This window comes from Passer domesticus, chromosome 21 (assembly GCF_036417665.1).
Source record: "Passer domesticus isolate bPasDom1 chromosome 21, bPasDom1.hap1, whole genome shotgun sequence".
NCBI lineage: Eukaryota > Metazoa > Chordata > Aves > Passeriformes > Passeridae > Passer > Passer domesticus.
The window spans coordinates 1,169,702-1,186,850 of record NC_087494.1 but is presented as its reverse complement, the minus strand read 5'-3'; the positions used below and the strand labels follow the sequence as shown (position 1 = coordinate 1,186,850).

General features: G+C 53.1%; 1 protein-coding gene across 1 annotated transcript; it reads left to right on the top strand.

Annotated features, from left to right (window-relative positions):
• The first annotated feature begins 57 nt into the window (after positions 1-57).
• On the top strand, positions 58-16,115 carry TIMM44 (translocase of inner mitochondrial membrane 44). Its single transcript, XM_064396443.1, has 13 exons — positions 58-128; positions 1,022-1,129; positions 1,604-1,774; positions 2,228-2,308; positions 2,594-2,743; positions 3,545-3,684; positions 4,311-4,396; positions 5,364-5,456; positions 6,771-6,895; positions 8,505-8,555; positions 9,505-9,594; positions 11,328-11,438; positions 13,350-16,115. The coding sequence occupies exons 1-13, from the start codon at positions 105-107 to the stop codon at positions 13,467-13,469; spliced, it is 1,350 nt and encodes a 449-aa protein (XP_064252513.1). The 5' UTR covers positions 58-104; the 3' UTR covers positions 13,470-16,115.
• The last annotated feature ends 1,034 nt before the right edge of the window (positions 16,116-17,149 follow it).

The window sequence follows — 17,149 nt, the reverse complement described above, 5'->3', positions numbered from 1 at the left end:
GGTGGTGCCGGGCCGGTCCCGCCGTTCGCGGCCACGTGGCGCGGGCGGCGCGCGGCACTGACGTCAGGGCGCGGCGGCGCGGAGGTCACGGGGCGCGCGGGGCGATGGCGGCGGCCGGAGGGTGCCGGGTGAGCGCGGGGGCACTGCGGCCGCCCCGGCCGGGACGGGCGGGACGCGCCCCCCGGGGCCTGCCGGGCCGGCGGGGACAGCGAGCGGCGCGGCGGGGCCCGGCCCGGAGCCGCCGCTCCCTCCCGGCCCGCAGGGCCCCGGCGCTGGCGGCTCCCGGTGCGGACAGCCGGGCCCGGGGCGGCCCCGGTTCCTCGCCCCGCTCCGCGCCCGCTGCTCCCGGATGGAGCCTCCAGCGGGGCTGGTCCCGGGGTTTGGAGGGGTCGGGGCTCCTGCAGCCCAACCATGCCGGGCTCCCGGGGCTGCCGGGGCCGCTCCCGGGGCTGCCGTGAACCGAGCTGCTCCCGGGGCTCTCCCGGGTCTCTCCGGTTCTCTCCCGGGGCTCCGTGCCTGGAGCTGCTCCCGGGCCTCTCCCGGTCTCTCCCGGTTCCTCTCCCGGGTCTCTCCGGTTCTCTCCCGGTCTCTCCCGGGCTCCGTGAGGGCGGCTTTCCCGGGAGCTGCGCACGGAGCTGGCTGAGCCGCTTTGCTGCGGGATTTCTGCCCCCGTTGCTCGGGGCTCTTCCCTCCCCGGCCCCTCCGGTGCTCTTGGTGAGCCAGCACGGGATTTTGGTGCGGGATTTCCCCGGTTCTCCCGCGCCGCGAGCCCCGAGCTCAGCGCTGCCCCTTCCAGAGCAGCAGTTGCGGGTTTGACCTTGGCAGGGGCAGCAGAACCATCCTGGGATGGCTCTGGGATCCTCCAGAGCCGGGGAAAAGCTGGTTTTGGGGGAGTTTTCCCAGGAAAAACCCTTGTGTTTCTCACATCTCGGCTCCAGATGGATCTGTGCATCGCTGCTGTCCCCAGGGCTGGGAGCTCCTGGTGCCTCCCTGAGCTCCTGCTGTGCTGTTTTCCTTGCAGAAATGTCTCCTCAGTGGCCCGTGGCTGCTCTCCAGGCGTTACCCCATCCCTGCCCTGCCCAGGAGTGCCCTGTACAGGATCAGCAGCCCTGCCCTGGGCACCCCTCAGGTTGGTGCCACCTGAATTTATCCCATTTCCACCCCAAAGTGGGAATGGGATCAATTCCCAGCAGAGCCCTGAGCTGGATGGGGATGTGGCTCTGGGAAGTGCCAGTTCCAGGCTGGGAATCTCCACTTTTTAAATGGAACTCCAGGGATTTTTGGGGCAGCTGAGGTTGGACAGGGCTTGGAGCAGCCTGGGGTAGAGGGAGGTGTCCCTGCCTGTGGCAGGGGGTGGAGCTGGGTGGGATTTAAGGTCCTTCCAACCCAATCCATGCTGAGATTCCATGGAATCCATTGGCCACGTGGCTCTTTGAAGGGTCAGCTGCTGCTTTTCCAAGCAGCTCCATGTTTTCCCCACGTTCTGAAAGTGATCCAGGGCTTGCCTCAAGCCCATCGAGCTCCTGCCTTCAAAGCTTGTGGTTTTTGGGTCCTGTTTGCTGGAATTCCTGGGGATTCCCCAACATGGAATGGTTTTCTCCAGTCCAGGTGCTACTCCTCGGGGGGAAGGAAGGGATTCATCTCAGGTTTTGTGGAGAACATCAAGCAGGAGTTAGCCAAAAACAAAGAGATGAAGGAAAGCATCAAAAAATTCCGGGATGAAGCAAAAAAGCTGGAGGAGTCGGACGCGCTGCGGGAAGCAAGGAGGAAATATGTGAGTGTTTGGGTGTTCCTTGCCATGTTCCCTGCTTTATTCCCTGCTTTATTGAGCTTTTACTGCTCTGAGTGAACATCTCAATCCACAGCTGAGAAATTCTGCTTGGCTGGAAGCACTCCGTGCTAAATGGATCCTCGGAATGTTTATTTGTTGGAATGTTTTGGGATTTTTTAAATTTATTTTTTTTTTTAGTGGAAAGTCCTTCCAGCAGACACTTGGCTGCATTTCTGAGCAGATCAAATAACGAGGCATTAAACTGAGCATCAGATGTTTCTTTTGCATTGTTCAGAGAGCTCTGAACATCATCATTTGCAAGGCTGCTGCTGACTCAGGCCATGAGCTCCTGAAATGTTGCTTTTCCTGCCCTCAATTCCAGCCTTGATGGATTGTGCTGCATCCAAGCTGGGTTGGAGTAGTTTCTGTCTCTTGATTCATGTTCCTTTCCCCCAGAAAACCATTGAATCTGAAACAGTGAAGACCTCAGAAGTGATTAAAAAGAAACTTGAAGAAATAACAGGGACGGTTAAAGAGGTAAAAGGCTCCAGGGAGAGCTGGGGGTGCTCACCTGGAGAGGAGAAGGCTCCAAAGAGAGCTGGGGGTGCTCACCTGGAGAGGAAAAGGCTCCAGGGAGAGCTGGGGGTGCTCACCTGGAGAGGAGAAGGCTCCAGGGAGAGCTGGGGGTGCTCACCTGGAGGGGAGAAGGCTCCAAAGAGAGCTCAGAGCCCTTCCAGAGCCTCCAGGAGGGGCTGGGGCCGAGGCCTGGAGCTGTAATGACTTTTCCCTTTTCCCTTTTCCCTTTTCCCTCTTCCCTTGCAGAGTTTGGATGAGGTCAGCAAGAGTGACCTGGGCAGGAAGATCAAGGAGGGGGTGGAGGAAGCTGCCAAAACGGCCAAACAGTCTGCAGAGTCTGTGACCAGGGGAGGGGAGAAGCTGGGCAGGACTGCAGCCTTCAAAGCCATCTCCCAGGTACTGCCCCCTGAGCTCCCGGGGCATCCAAACCTCGGGAGGGGCTCTGGGGGAGGTTTGGGGTGGAACCCTGCAAGGGTGGGGTCCTGCAGGGGTGAAATGCTGCAGGGGTGGAATCCTGCAGGGGTGAAATCCTGCAGGGGTGAAATGCTGCAGGGGTGGAATCCTGGAGGGCTGAAATACAGGTGTGAAATCCTGGAGGGGTGAAATCCTGGAGGAGTGAAATCCTGGAGGAGTGAAATGCAGGAGTGAAATGCAGCAGGGGTGAAATGCAGGAGTGAAATGCAGCAGGGCTGAAATCCTGCAAGGGTGAAATCCTGCAAGGGTGAAATCCTGCAAGGGTGAAATCCTGGAGGAGTGAAATCCTGCAGGGGTGAAATCCTGCAGGGCTGAAATCACACTTCCCCTATCAGGGCTCAGCTCCTGGGGAGCTGCCTGCTTCAGGGTTGGAAAATGTCCCTCTCCAGAGGGGTTTCAGCCTCCTCAGATCCCTCTTTTTGCAGGAATACAGAAAATTTCCAATCTTGTACTGCCAAGCTGTGGCTGCCCCACCCCTGGCAGGCCCAGGGCCTTTTGCTCTCCCAAGCCCTGCTCAGGGAGAGCTGAACTCGTGGGTTTCCTGTTCTTCCCTCCTCAGCTTTGTTCTGGCACCTCAGGGAGAGGGAAGGCAGCTCTGCTCCTCCCCAGCTGGAGCTTAAAACCAGGAAAATCCTGAAAAACCCAGGGAGTTTCACACAGGATGGGATCTGCAGCTCCTGGGAGAGCAGTAAACCCACACTGACGGGGCTGTTTTCCTTGCAGGGAGTGGAAACTGTGAAGAAGGAAATAGATGAGAGTGTTTTGGGCCAGACAGGTCCCTACAGGCGCCCGGAGCGGCTCCGGAAGCGCACGGAATATTCCGGAGACAGGATCAAGGAGCAGCGAGTGTTTGAAGCCAATGAGTACGTGGGGGGGTCCTCTGGGGGGGATGTTTCTGTGTGTAATTGGATGGAAAAGGTAAAAAACGGGTCAGGGATTTAAAATCCAGGAGCTGTGGGGTGGGAGCAGCTGGGTCTCCAGCACATTCCCAGCAGGAGCGGATGATCCCGGATCTTCCTGTGGTAAAACTGGAAATTTTAAATTCTAAAGGTGAAATTTAATGTTGTGAGGTGAAATCCTGAGCTGAGCATTGCTTTGTGTTCAGTTTTAACTGGGTGAAGCTGGCCAGGACTAAGGCTGAGCTCCTTCTTTCTGGGCTGCTTTGCTCCTCTGAGTTGAGTTTTATTTGTCTGGTGCTTTATTTATCTGGAGTTTTGTCTACCTAATGTTTTATTTATCTGGGTTTTTATTTGCCTGCTGTTTCATTTATCTGCTGGATCATTTATGGGCCTATCATTTATGGGGCTGCAGTTTATTTTATAATTGATGAGGCCATCATTTATCTTGTAATTGAGCTCATCATTTCTGTGCTGTCAGCCTCAGTGATGCCAAGTGCTGCAGGGATATTCCTCAGGGTGCTGTCTGTATTTGTTACAAGTTAATTTTTCCCAAATATCCACATTTTATCCCTGTTTTCTGCTCTCTCCAGGGAAGCCATGGGCATGGTGCTGCATAAAGACTCCAAGTGGTACCAGCAGTGGAAAGATTTCAAGGACAACAACGTGGTTTTCAACAGTGAGTTGAGCCCGTTCCCTTCCCAACTCCCATCTGAGCTTCCAGCGCCAGCAAATCCCAAATTCCCACTTTTCTCTGTGGGTTTGGAGTGCTGGGAGTGCTGAGAAGGGAGGGAGGGAGGGCTGAACCCTGTTCTTCCCTCCTCAGCTTTGTTCTGGCACCTCAGGGAGAGGGAAGGCAGCTCTGCTCCTCCCCAGCTGGAGCTTAAAACCAGGAAAATCCTGAAAAATCCAGGGAGTTTCACACAGCTTCCAAATTGGTGAAAGACTTTAAAAGAAAAAAAAATAAAATCCTGTGATCTTTCTGTCATGTAAAGCTGACCTTTGATATCATCTGAGGCTGTTTCTAGTGCAAATGCCCTGAAAACAATCCCAGAATTTAGGCTGGAAAAGCCCCCCAGGACCTTTGAGTCCAAGGTGCCCCTGATCCCCACCTTGTCACCCCCAGGGCCCCAAGTGCCACCTCCAGGGATGGAGACTCCACCAGTGGGAGCAGCACTGCTCAAAGTGAGCCTGATCCTGAATTTGCTCGTTCCATTGGATAAATACCCTTCCCAGAGGTGTTAAATCTGAGTGCCAGCAGAGGAGGAGTTGCTGAGACATGAGAACACTGCAGGAAAATGGGGAGAAAAATGGGGAATAAAATGGGGAGAAAACAAAAATGGGGAATAAAATGGGGAGAAAAATGGGGAATAAAACGGGGAGAAAAACAGGGAGGAAATGGGGAATAAAATGGGGAGAAAACAGAAAAATGGGGAATAAAATGAGGAGAAAAACAGGGAATAAAATGGGAAGGAAAATGGGGAGAAAACAAAAATGGGAATAAAATGGGGAGAAAACAAAAAGGGAATAAAATGGGGAGCAAACCAACTCCCAGCTGGTGCCTGGTGCTGAACAAAGGGGTTGGGGAGAGCTGGGGCCCTGGCTGGGGTGAGCTGGGAGGGCTCTGAGCTCTCTGTTCCCTGCAGGGTTCTTTGAGATGAAGATGAAATACGACGAGAGCGACAACGCCTTCATCCGAGCGTCGCGCGCCGTCACCGACCGCGTCACCGACCTCATAGGTACAGGGACATCAGGGGGCTGGTATGGGTACAGGGACATCAGGGGGCTGGTCACGGGTACAGGGACATCAGGGGGCTGGTCACGGGTACAGGGACATCAGGGGGCTGCTCACGGGTACAGGGACATCAGGGGGCTGGTCACGGGTACAGGGACATCAGGGGGCTGGTCATGGGTACAGGGACATCAGGGGGCTGGTCATGGGTACAGGGACATCAGGGGGCTCCTCACGGGTACAGGGACATCAGGGGGCTGGTCACGGGTACAGGGACATCAGGGGGCTCCTCATGGGTACAGGGACATCAGGGGGCTGGTCACGGGTACAGGGACACCCCTGGGGCTGCAGGGACATCAGTGAGTTGCTCCTGGGTACAGGGACACCCCTGGGCTGCTCCTGGGTGCAGGGACACCCCTGAGCTGCTCCTGCAGGGACACCCCTGGGCTGTTCCTGGCTCTGCTCCTGCAGCTGGGGCTGCCAGCCCTGGGCACATCCCCGAGCCCCGCAGCGCTTCCATGGGTCACTGTCTGGGTGAGGGATGGGAGGACAGTCCTTGGGATCCTCCTCAGGCTGAGTTCCAAGGCTGGAGTCATTCCCAGGGTGGCTTTTCCTTCCTCTGCTCTGTCACCAGGGGTCTGTCCCTGTCCCCTGGTGGCTTTTCCTCTCTCTGTCACCAGAGGTGTGTCCCTGTCCCCTGGTGGCTTTTCCTCTGCTCTGTCACCAGGGGTCTGTCCCTGTTCCCGGTGGCTTTTCCTTCCTCTCTCTGTCACCAGAGGTCTGTCCCTGTTCCCGGTGGCTTTTCCTTCCTCTCTCTGTCACCAGAGGTCTGTCCCTGTTCCCGGTGGCTTTTCCTCTCTCTGTCACCAGGGGTCTGTCCCTGTTCCCGGTGGCTTTTCCTCTCTCTGTCACCAGAGGTCTGTCCCTGTTCCCTCAGATTCCCCTCCCTGCTCTGTCACCAGAGGTCTGTCCCTGTTCCCTCAGATTCCCCTCCCTGCTCTGTCACCCGAGGTGTGTCCCTGTGGCCAGGTGGTTCTCTCTGCTCTGTCACCTGTGTCACACTGCTCTGTCCCAGGTGTGTCCCTGTGGCCAGGTGGTTCTCTCTGCTCTGTCACCTGTGTCACACTGCTCTGTCACACATGTGTCCCTGTGGCCAGGTGGTTCTCTCTGCTCTGTCACCTGTGTCACACTGCTCTGTCACACATGTGTCCCTGTGGCCAGGTGGTTCTCTCTGCTCTGTCACCTGTGTCACACTGCTCTGTCACACGTGTGTCCCTGTGGCCAGGTAGCAGTGCCAGCCCTCGCTGAGCTGTTTTTGCAGGGGGGCTGTTCTCCAAGACTGAGATGTCGGAGGTGCTGACGGAGATCCTCAGGGTGGACCCCTCCTTTGACAAGGATCGCTTCCTGAAGCAGTGCGAGCGCGACATCATCCCCAACGTGCTGGAGGTGCTCAGCAGCCCTGCTGCCTTTCATTCTCCCCTTCATTTCCCCGTGGAAATTTAATTTTTTTTAATTTTTCCATTGCTAAAAGCAAAAGTTGGGTCAGGATTTGCTTCTCCAGCTTTGCACAGGAAAGGTCTTTGCACAGACCTTGGGAAAGGAATCAGATCCCACATTTAGGTTGAAACCATGGGATAAAAAATATATAAATATAAATATAAATAGTTTATATATATATTTAATATATGTGTATAAAATAAATACATATAATATATTATAAAATATATTAAGTGTATACTATGCATAAAATTTATATATTTTTATATATGTATTAAATAAATACATATATTATATATTAAGTGTATACTATGCCTAAATTTATATATTTTATATCTATAAAATATGACTATATATATTAAATAAATACATATAATATATTATATATTAAGTGTATACTACGCAAAAAATTTATATATTTTATATCTATAAAAATATGACTCTATATATTTATAAAGTCTTACATATATAAGTCTTATATATAAATATAAGTTTTTATATACATATATAAGTCTACATATATGTATATATAGAAATATAAAATATATAAATAATTTTTTTTCTGGCCTGGAAAGCAACAAATGAATGGAGTGGGATCAGAGGGAAGTGGGTGAGCAAATGGTGATAGCAGAGGGATGGGGGAAGGAATTTGGGATGTGCTCCTGGGGTTTGAGCTGGGATTTGGGAAGAGCAGCAGGTTCAGTGGTCATGGAAGTGTCTGGAATTTGAGGTTTTTAGGGACTCAGAGGGATGAGAGGTGTGACTGTAAGTGGATGTGGGTCCCTGTCACTGCAGCAGGAAAAACAGGGAATTTGGGATTTGAAATAGAGCAGGGATTGCTCTGAATTTGGGATTTGAAATAGAGCAGGAATTGCTCTGAATTTGGGATTTGAAATAGAGCAGGAATAATTCTGATTTTGGGATTTGAAATAGAGCAGGAATTGCTCTGAATTTGGGATTTGAAATAGAGCAGGAATCATTCTGAATTTGGGATTTGAAGCAGAGCAGGAATTGCTCTGAATTTGGGATTTGAAATAGAGCAGGAATTGCTCTGAATTTGGGATTTGAAGCAGAGCAGGAATCACTCTGAATTTGGGATTTGAAATAGAGCAGGAATCATTCTGAATTTGGGATTTGAAATAGAGCAGGGATTGCTCTGATTTTGGGATTTGAAATAGAGCAGGAATTGCTCTGAATTTGGGATTTGAAATAGAGCAGGAATCCTTCTGAATTTGGGATTTGAAATAGAGCAGGAATTGCTCTGAATTTGGGATTTGAAATAGAGCAGGAATTGCCTCTGGCAGGCTCAACAGGAAGATTTAATGGGAAGATTCAGCTGGAAGCTTGAAGAGATTTAATTATCCAAAGGTTTATGTCCCTTGGCCTGTGTTTTTATAGGAATCCTTTTTGCTGTTCCCCTTTGCAGCTCCAATTTCCCCCCAGAGTCCCACAAAAAGTGGGATTTAAGGTGTTTGGCTGCTGGGAGGGCTGATTGGTCCCACTTTGGTCTAGGATCAAATGTTTAAATTTAAAATGTTCTGTGTGATTTCCTCCTCAGGCTCTGATCTCCGGGGAGCTCGACATCCTCAAGGACTGGTGCTATGAGGCCGTGAGTGAAGCTCCCAAAAACCTCCCAAAACTTGGGATTCTCCCTTGAAAATGGGGTTATTTTGAGGGGTTGGAATTCAGGGAGTTCCTGGAAGCAGAGCCTTTCCTGACAGTGTTGGTGGGTTTTTATTTGGGTCTTCATTCCTCCAAAATGATCGTGCTGTAAAATCCAAAATAATTCTGCTCTTCCAAATGCCAGATTAATTCAAGAGCTGAATTTCTCCCTGTGCTGTTCCCCACCACCAGAGGGCTGGGAGAGCCAATTTATTTTTTCAATTTAATAAATCCTGATCAGCTTTTTTATTTATTTATTTTTTTTTGTAACAATAATCCAGTCTGAGAGCAAATAATCTTCCCTGCTTGCAGCAACCTTGGGAATGACACCTTGGATTGCCTTGGAGGGAAGCAGCAGCTTCACTGCAGTTTGTGAGGCCAAAACCAAACATTCCCAAGGCAGCTGGAATTGGAAATGAAGCTCCTAAGTCCAGAGTAATCAGTCAGATAAGCCAGGGGAGGAAATGGGAATTTTATCCCTGAGAACCTGGGGGATAAAACCTCTTAATGGATCCCACGGGTGCTGAGATGGTGATTGTGGTCACTGAACTCCTTGATTTTCCCAGTTTTCCCCTGGTTTTCCTTTATTTTCCCAGTTTTTCCTTGTTTTTCCCTGTTCCTGCTGTTCAGTCCAGTTGTGAGTCCCTCAGCTGCTCTCAAGTCCTCACATTCTGCCCAAGAAAAATGGGATTTTTAGTTGGATTTTTGTGACTCCCAAAGCATTTCCTGCAGTTCTTAAACCCTTCCTTCAGCACATTTACAAAAAAATGTGACTTTTTCTCGTGGGGTTTTTTTCAGTGGCTCTCTCCAAGCAAAAATTCCCCTTTTTTTTTTTTTTTTTTATGGTGACAGAACAATTCCAAACAATTCCCAACCCACGTTTGTTCATCCCTCAGACCTACAGCCAGCTGGCCCATCCCATCCAGCAGGCCAAGGCCTTGGGGCTCCAGTTCCACTCCAGGATCCTGGACATCGACAACATCGACGTGAGTTCCCTGCCCAGCCTTCCCTCTCTGGGGGGAATTCAACTCAGGGGCTCAGGAGGGGGTTTTAGGGTCAGGGAGATGGGAAAAATCCTCCAGGATCAGCAAGTCCAACCTGCTTTGCTCTGGCTGCTGGGTTTGAGCTCTGGGGTTTGGGATTTCTGCTCCCAGAGGGGAAATCCCAGTGCTGGAAGGGAAATCCCATTGATGGAAGGGAAAATCCCATTGATGGAAGGGAAATCCCATTGCTGGAAGGGAAATCCCATTGATGGAAGGGAAAATCCCATTGATGGAAGGGAAATCCCAGTGCTGGAAGGGAAATCCCAGTGCTGGAAGGGAAAATCCCATTGATGGAAGGAAAATCCCAGTGCTGGAAGGGAAATCCCAGTGCTGGAAGGGAAATCCCAGTGCTGGAAGGGAAATCCCAGTGCTGGAAGGGAAATCCCAGTGCTGGAAGGGAAATCCCATTGATGGAAGGGAAATCCCAGTGCTGGATGGGAAATCCCAGTGCTGGAAGGGAAATCCTATTTCTGAAAGGGAAAATCCCAGTGCTGGAAGGGAAATCCCATTGCTGGATGGGAAATCCCATTGCTGGAAGGGAAATTCCCATTGCTGGATGGGAAAATCCCAGTTATCTAAAATATCTTGGAACTTGAGTTAGGCTTGGGTTTGGGTGAAAAATTGGTTTTTACTGGGATGGATTCAGCTCCAGTGGGGTTGGGGCAGCTCATTCCCCAGATCAGGCATGGGAACGTTGCAGAGCTGTTGAGATTCCCTCAGGGAGCAGGAAAATCACCCTAAAAATAAATGTATTCCTTTGTGGCCCAGCCCAGCCCTGTCCTGGCGCTGTTTCCTTTATTGGGGATAAAACAGAATGTTTGGGAACATTTCAAAAGGGGAAAATGCTGCTGTCCTCAGTGCCTGTGATCCTTTTTGGGGCAGCCAGGCAGGAATTCCATGGCATCCTGCATTCCCACAAAAAAAGGGATGCAAAGAGATTTCCCACAGTGGGCAGAAAGAGAATTCTGGGTTTTGAAAAGGAAAAAAGCTGAATTTCCACTCCTCTTGCATTCCAGTGAATAAAGTCTTTAAATATTTAATGGAACAGAGGGGAAAAATCCTGGCAAACAAAAGGTTCCCACCTTGAAGTCTTTGTGGTCCAGTTTTTGTCTGGTTCAGAACAACTTCCTGCAAAATCTGATTTAAAAGCAGGAGAAAAGGCTCTGTTTGATCCTTGTGGGTCCCTTCCAGCTCAGGACGTTCTGATTCCGAGCATTTCCTTCAGAAAATTCCGTTTTTTGGAGAGCAGGGTGCCTTTGATTTTGCTTTCTCATTGGGAATAACGGAGCAGAGCTCGTTCCCATTTCCCACATTTATGGACTTGGGGGAATAATGAAAAAACCCACAACAATTTGGGGGAAAGCTTTGAGGATTCCCAAGTTTTCACTTGGAATCTTTTTGGGAGGCAGCTTTCCCACCCTGTGAGAACGATGGAATTGATGGGATGGAGCAGCCAGGGGGGAGCTGGGGGTGTGTGGGGTGGGGGGAGCCTTCCCTGACCCCACAGGAGTGGGGTGACCAGGAATTGCCTGACCCCACAAGAGTGGGGTGGTCAGGAATTGCCTGACCCTACAAGAGTGGGGTGGTCAGGAGTTGCCTGACCCTACAAGAGTGGGGTGGTCAGGAGTTGCCTGACCCTACAAGAGTGGGGTGACCAGGAGTTGCCTGTCCTGCAGCTGGCCATGGGGAAGATGATGGAGCAGGGCCCGGTGCTGATCATCACCTTCCAGGCCCAGGTGGTGATGGTGATCAAGAACCACCAGGGGGAGGTGGTGGAAGGGGACCCGGTGAGTGGGGACACGCTTAGGGTCGGGGCTGGTTTGGGGTCTGGGGCAGGTGTGGGGTCTGGGGCAGGTTTGGGGTGTGGGGAAGGTGTGGGTGTGGGGACAGGTTTGGGATCTGGGACAGATTTGGGGTCGGGGGCAGGTGTGGGGTCAGGGACAGTTTTGGGGTCTGGGCAGGTTTGGGATTGAGGACAGATTTGGGGTGTGGGGAAGGTGTGGGGTGTGGGGCAGGTTTGGGGTCAGAGGCAGGTTTGGGGTCAGAGGCAGGTTTGGGGTCTGGAACACATTTGGAGTCAGGGACACGTTGGGGGCCTGGGTCACATTTGGGGTCAGGGATAGGTTTGAGGTCTGTGTCCCATTTGGGGTCTGGGACACGTTTGGGGCCTGGGTCACATTTGGGGTCTGGACATGTTTGGGGTTTGGGTCATGTTTGGGGTCTGGGCAAGTTTGGGGTCAGGAAGGTGTTTGGGATTTGGGTCACATTTGGGATCTGGACACCTTTGGGGTCTCCCCCTGCAGCTCCAGCTCCATCCCATCCCACCTGGCCCTGCTGGGTTTCCCTGCCCCTTTTCCTGCCCAGGGCCCTGGCACAGCAAACAGGCTGGGAGCAGGGCTGAGTCACTGCATCAAAAACCCCAAATCCTCGTGTCCAGCTCCCCACACTGACACCAGGAATTCCATGGAAATCCCACAGGAACCCCTGGCTGGAGCTCAGGCTGTGAGGGGTTCCTGGGGGGCAGGGAAGGATCTGAGACACAAATCCTGGCACCTCCTGAGTGCCTGGGCTGGGCTTGGGCTCTTCCCTCCTGGGGGCTCCAGGCTGAGCCTGGCCCGTGGAATTCCCTGAGTTTATTTTTATTTTTATTTTTATATATATTTATATATTTTTATATTTATATATAATTTTATATATTATTTCTATTTTATATATTTTTATATATTTATATTTATATACTTTTATAATTTATATTTATATTTATATTTATATTTATATTTATATTTATATTTATATTTATCTCTCCAGGCAGCTCCAGCCTGTCCTGGCCTTCAGTGGCTCAGTGACACCTCACGGTGTCAGTGCTGGAGCTGCCACTTCCCAGCACATTTTTCTTGGAATTAACACAGGCATTTAACAAATATTGGCTTTTGCAACCCTGGCCTTTGGTCCAGGCTGGAAAAATGGGATTCATTTGAATGATGGGGCCCTTCTGGGCTGCTTCACAACCAGGGCAGAAACAGCTGATCCAGTGATTCCCTGCGTTAAAGTCCTGCATTCCTGGGAGATAAATATTGATGGGATAATTATTGAACAGGATATCAAAGTCTGTTTGCTGTCAGATTCCTCCAGGGCTGCAATAAATCAGGGAGAGGAATTCAAATTCTCCAGTGGAGCCCAAAGCTCAGCTTTAATCGAGAGCCTGGGGTTGGGTGGAGCTGCTGGAATATTGAACTTGGGGAGGGGGGAGCCTCAAATCCCCGGAGTCCTGGGGGTGGAGGGGCTGGAGGGATTGGAGTGGGAGTTTTGGGGGTGGAAGGATTGGAGTGGGAGTTTTGGGGGTGGAAGGATTGGAGTGGGAGCTTTGGGGGTGGAAGGATTGGAGTGGGAGTTTTGGGGTTGGGGTTTGAGCTGGAGGGATTGGAGTTGGAGTTTTGGGGGTTTTGGGGCTGGAAGGATTGCAGTGTTGGGGTTTGGGGTGGGGAGGATTGGAGAGTTGGGGTCTGGGGCTGGAAGGATTGCAGTGTCAGGGCTCTGGGGTTGGGAGGGTTGCAGTGTTGGGGTTTGGGGTTGGGAGGGTTGCAGTGTTGGGTTCTGGGTCTGGAGGGTTGCAGTGTCAGGGCTCTGGGTCTGGAGGGTTGCAGTGTTGGGCTCTGGGGCTGGAGGTGCCCTGCCTGCAGTGACACTCTCTCTGGCAGGACAAGGTGCTGCGCATGCTCTACGTGTGGGCCCTGTGCCGGGACCAGGACGAGCTCAACCCCTACATGGCCTGGAGGCTGCTGGACATTTCCTCCTCCAGCACGGAGCAGGTGCTCTGAGCAGGGCTGGGCCCTTCCCACCCCTCTGGAAGCAGCTCCAGCCTGGAATTCCCCACGGGGAGCAGCCCAGGCTGGGGGTTTGGGAGAGCTCCAGCTTCTCCCAATCCCTGAGGAATGGGAATCCCTGCTCGGGAACGTCTGGGACGAGCAGCTGCTGCTTCATCCTCGTGCCTCAGGAGGCTCCTGGGCAGCTGGGAACCCCCAAAGCTGCCATTCCCACCTGCTGGCACCCTTGGAGATCCCTGGAAAGGCCTTGGAGGGGCTCCTGGCTGCCAGTGTCCTGCCCGGGCTCCAGCCTCGCGTCCCTGCCGTGTCTTGCACTTTCCCAAACCAAATACAACCAGGACTTTGCACATGGAGGTGTTGGATCCTCAGGTTGGTGGTGGGATGGGGCTGATCATTGGATCTCCAGGGGTGAGGTTTGTTTGTGCACAGCTTGGAAGGGGGGATGTTGGTGGTTCTGGTCCCAAAGAGCCACAGGGTCCCTTAGGGTGGTGGGGAGGGGGTGGGACAGGAGGGGGAGGGCAGAGGGGGTGTCTGAGGAGGGGGACAGCTTTGGGAACGCTGAATTTTTCTGTTCCATCCTGTCTCAATCCCAGGAGGAAAGCTGTGCTCCTTGCTCAGCTCTCTGGGCTTGTCTGCCCCTCATCCCTGCACAGATCCCAGGTCCAGGAGCAGAAACTTCCCCACTTTGCTGCTGGAGCGTGGGGTGAAATCCCCTTTCAGGCCCAATCTAAAAAATGGGGTTTGAAAATCCCAAATCATGGAAAAAATTCCCCAAATTCAGGTCCCAGTGGCAGAATTCAGTGGGGTTTGGACCCTCTCCTTGAGCTTCTCTCTGCTGGGAGAAGGAGCAGGGGAGTGGCTGAGGAGGAGCAGAAATTGTGGGATTTGGGCTTCTGGAGGGGTTTGGGAACTTTGGGAGCTCAGCCAGGCCGAGGCACCACCTGCCCATGGGAAAGGAGCTTGGGAGAAGGTTTGGAGAGGAAATCCAAGGATTGCTGTGCTGCTGAGGGTGAGGCAGGAGAGCTCTGCCCTGCCAGAGTGATTAAAGAAAATAATTCCAGTTCCTCTTCTCTTGTGAGTGTCCAGAGCTTCGAACATCCCTGGGTCTTCCCTGAGCCCTTTTCCTTTGGGATGTGACAGCTCCAGCAGCAGAGGCTGCCCCAGCCCTTGCAGCATTCCCAGGCTCGGGGATGTCACATCCCCTGTGTGGATCAGGACAGGCTGGGGTGGCATTTGGGTCCCAGGCAGCCCAGGGATGCTCCAGGCTGGAAATCTGGGATGGAGCAAGGCCAGGGAAGGGGCTGAGGGAGCTGGGAGGGGGCTCAGCCTGGAGAAAAGGAGGCTCAGGGGGGCTCTTGTGGCTCTGCACAGCTCCTGACAGGAGGGGACAGCCAGGGGGTGCCCCCAGGGGACACCAGGACAAGAGGGAACAGCCTCAGGCTGTGCCAGGGGGTTTAGGTTGGATGTTGAGAAAATTCCTTCATGGGAAGGGTTGTAAAGCCCTGGCACAGCTGGAATCCCCATCCCTGCAGGGATTTAAAATCCACGGGGATGTGGCACTTGGGGACAGGGCCAGGGCTGGCCTGGGCAGGGTGCTGGGGGCTCTGGAGGCTTTTCCAGCCCCGGGGGGTTCTGTGGCTCTGGGCACTGCCAGCCCTGCCCGGGCTCCATCCCCGCCGTGCCTGCGGGGTTGCCATGGGGATGGGGATGCTGGGATGCTGACTCAGAGCTGCTCTGCCAGCTCTGACATCCCGTGGGCTGCTCCCATCCCTCGTGGGGGGCTCTGAGCCCCCACGCCTTCCCAGGCTGCTCCAAACCTGCAGCCCGGCCTCGGGCACTGCCAGGGATCCAGGGGAATTCCACTCCAGGGCCTCCCCAGCCTCAGGGAGGGGTTGGAATGAGATGATTCCAACCCATTCCAGGGTTCTGTGATCCCAGAGCTGCCCCTGGGAAGGCTGGGCCATCCCTCCCTGTTACCCCAAGGCTTTTGGGGCTTTTCCCCAGATCCTGCAGCGCTGGAGTTTGGACAAGCAGCCCTGCCCTGAGGGGTCGCTTCGGGATTTTCCCAGTTCTGTGCTGGATTTGATGGAATGTGATGATCCCTCAGTGCTCTTTGCTCCTCTGTTCCTCCCTCCAGTGCATTTTTGGGGTGCAGCCCCTGCTGCCAGGTGAAATTGTCCTCCCTGGGCCTTCCTGGCACCGGGGCTCTTCTCTCCAGCCTTTAGCACACAGAGCATCCCTGCCAAATGACAGCTCTGAGGGCAGGCCTGAGCCAAGCCCGAGCACCAAGCTCGTTTAGGAACAATTCATTAGAGGGGGGAGGATTTTTTCAATGAGGTGTTTTTCATCTGGGAACAGAGCTGGGACAGATCCATGGAGCAGCAGCCTCCTGTGCTGCCTCTCCAGAGCTCAGCTCCTCTGCCAAAGCCTTGGAGATGGTTTTGGGGTTTTTTTTTTGCTGGTGAATGATTCCAAAATGATTCTTCTCCTGTCTCAGATCAGCTCCAAGAGCTGTGAGTTCTCCCTGGAGCTGCTGGAAGGAGCGGGGGCTTTGGCAGGCTGGGTGGAGGATGAGTTACTGAGTTCTTCTGGCTCTGACTATTCCTGCCAATTAAAAGAAATAAATAAAGCTTAATTAAGGCACAGGCTTAGAGAATGCTTCTCCCCACGGAGCACGGGGAGGAAATTCCACTTGGAAAGGTTCTGCCTGTGGCTGCCCCGTCCCTGGAGGTGTCCAAGTGGGGAGGGGGTGGGACTGGAGGGGCTTCCAGGTCCTCCTGAGCCAGCCCCAATTCCCTGGCTCAGCCCTGGAGCAGCAGCAGCAGCAAAATCCCAAACGCCAGGCTGGGATGGGCAGAGTGCAGCAGAGATTTGTTTTCCAGAGGGAAAAACATCTTCCAGACACCCCCTGGGCACCCAGCAGGAGCAGGATCCTGGCACGGCACCCAGAGGGGCTGGAGCAGCAGCAGTGCCACCACCCCTGGCTGTCACCAGGCGGGCACACAGAGCTGAGGGGAGCTCCGGGGATGGCCCTGCAGGGCTGGAAAACCCCGGGAATGCCCCGGGGAGGTGGGATCCAACACCTCGGAGCCATCCCTTAAAAGCCATCCCTGGTTTGGAGCGGCTGGAGTCCAAAGCAGCCCTCGGGAGGGAAATGCCCACGGGCTGAGGGATGCATCCATTGATTTTATTCTGTCCTTGATCTCCATCTCGCCTTTCCCTGGGCTGCTTTCAGCTGAGGTGCTTTTTAAAAGGGCTTTAATTCATTTTCCCTTGGCTGCTGCAGCGCTGCTAATTGGGAACTGGGACTATCTGACAGGATTTACATAGATTTTTGAAACGGGAAAGGAAAAACTTCCAAAAATACCTCCCTTTTTAAACGCAAATGCAGCAGAAACTCCATGAAACCATTTTCTTAAAATACCCCGAAAATCCGCGGTGATTTTGATGGATCCTTGCTGCCAGCGAGGTTTGCTCTGGGAGGGGATGGACCCGAGCGTCCCGGCAGGCTCTGACCGCAGCGGGGTCTGGGAGCGCTCCGGAGCTGCCCGCCCGCCTCCCAGCATTCCCGGGATGGGGAGAGGCTCGGCATTCCCTGGGATTGAGAGAGGCTCAGATTTCCCGGGATTGAGAGAGGCTCAGATTTCCTGGGATTGGGAGAGGCTCAGCATTCC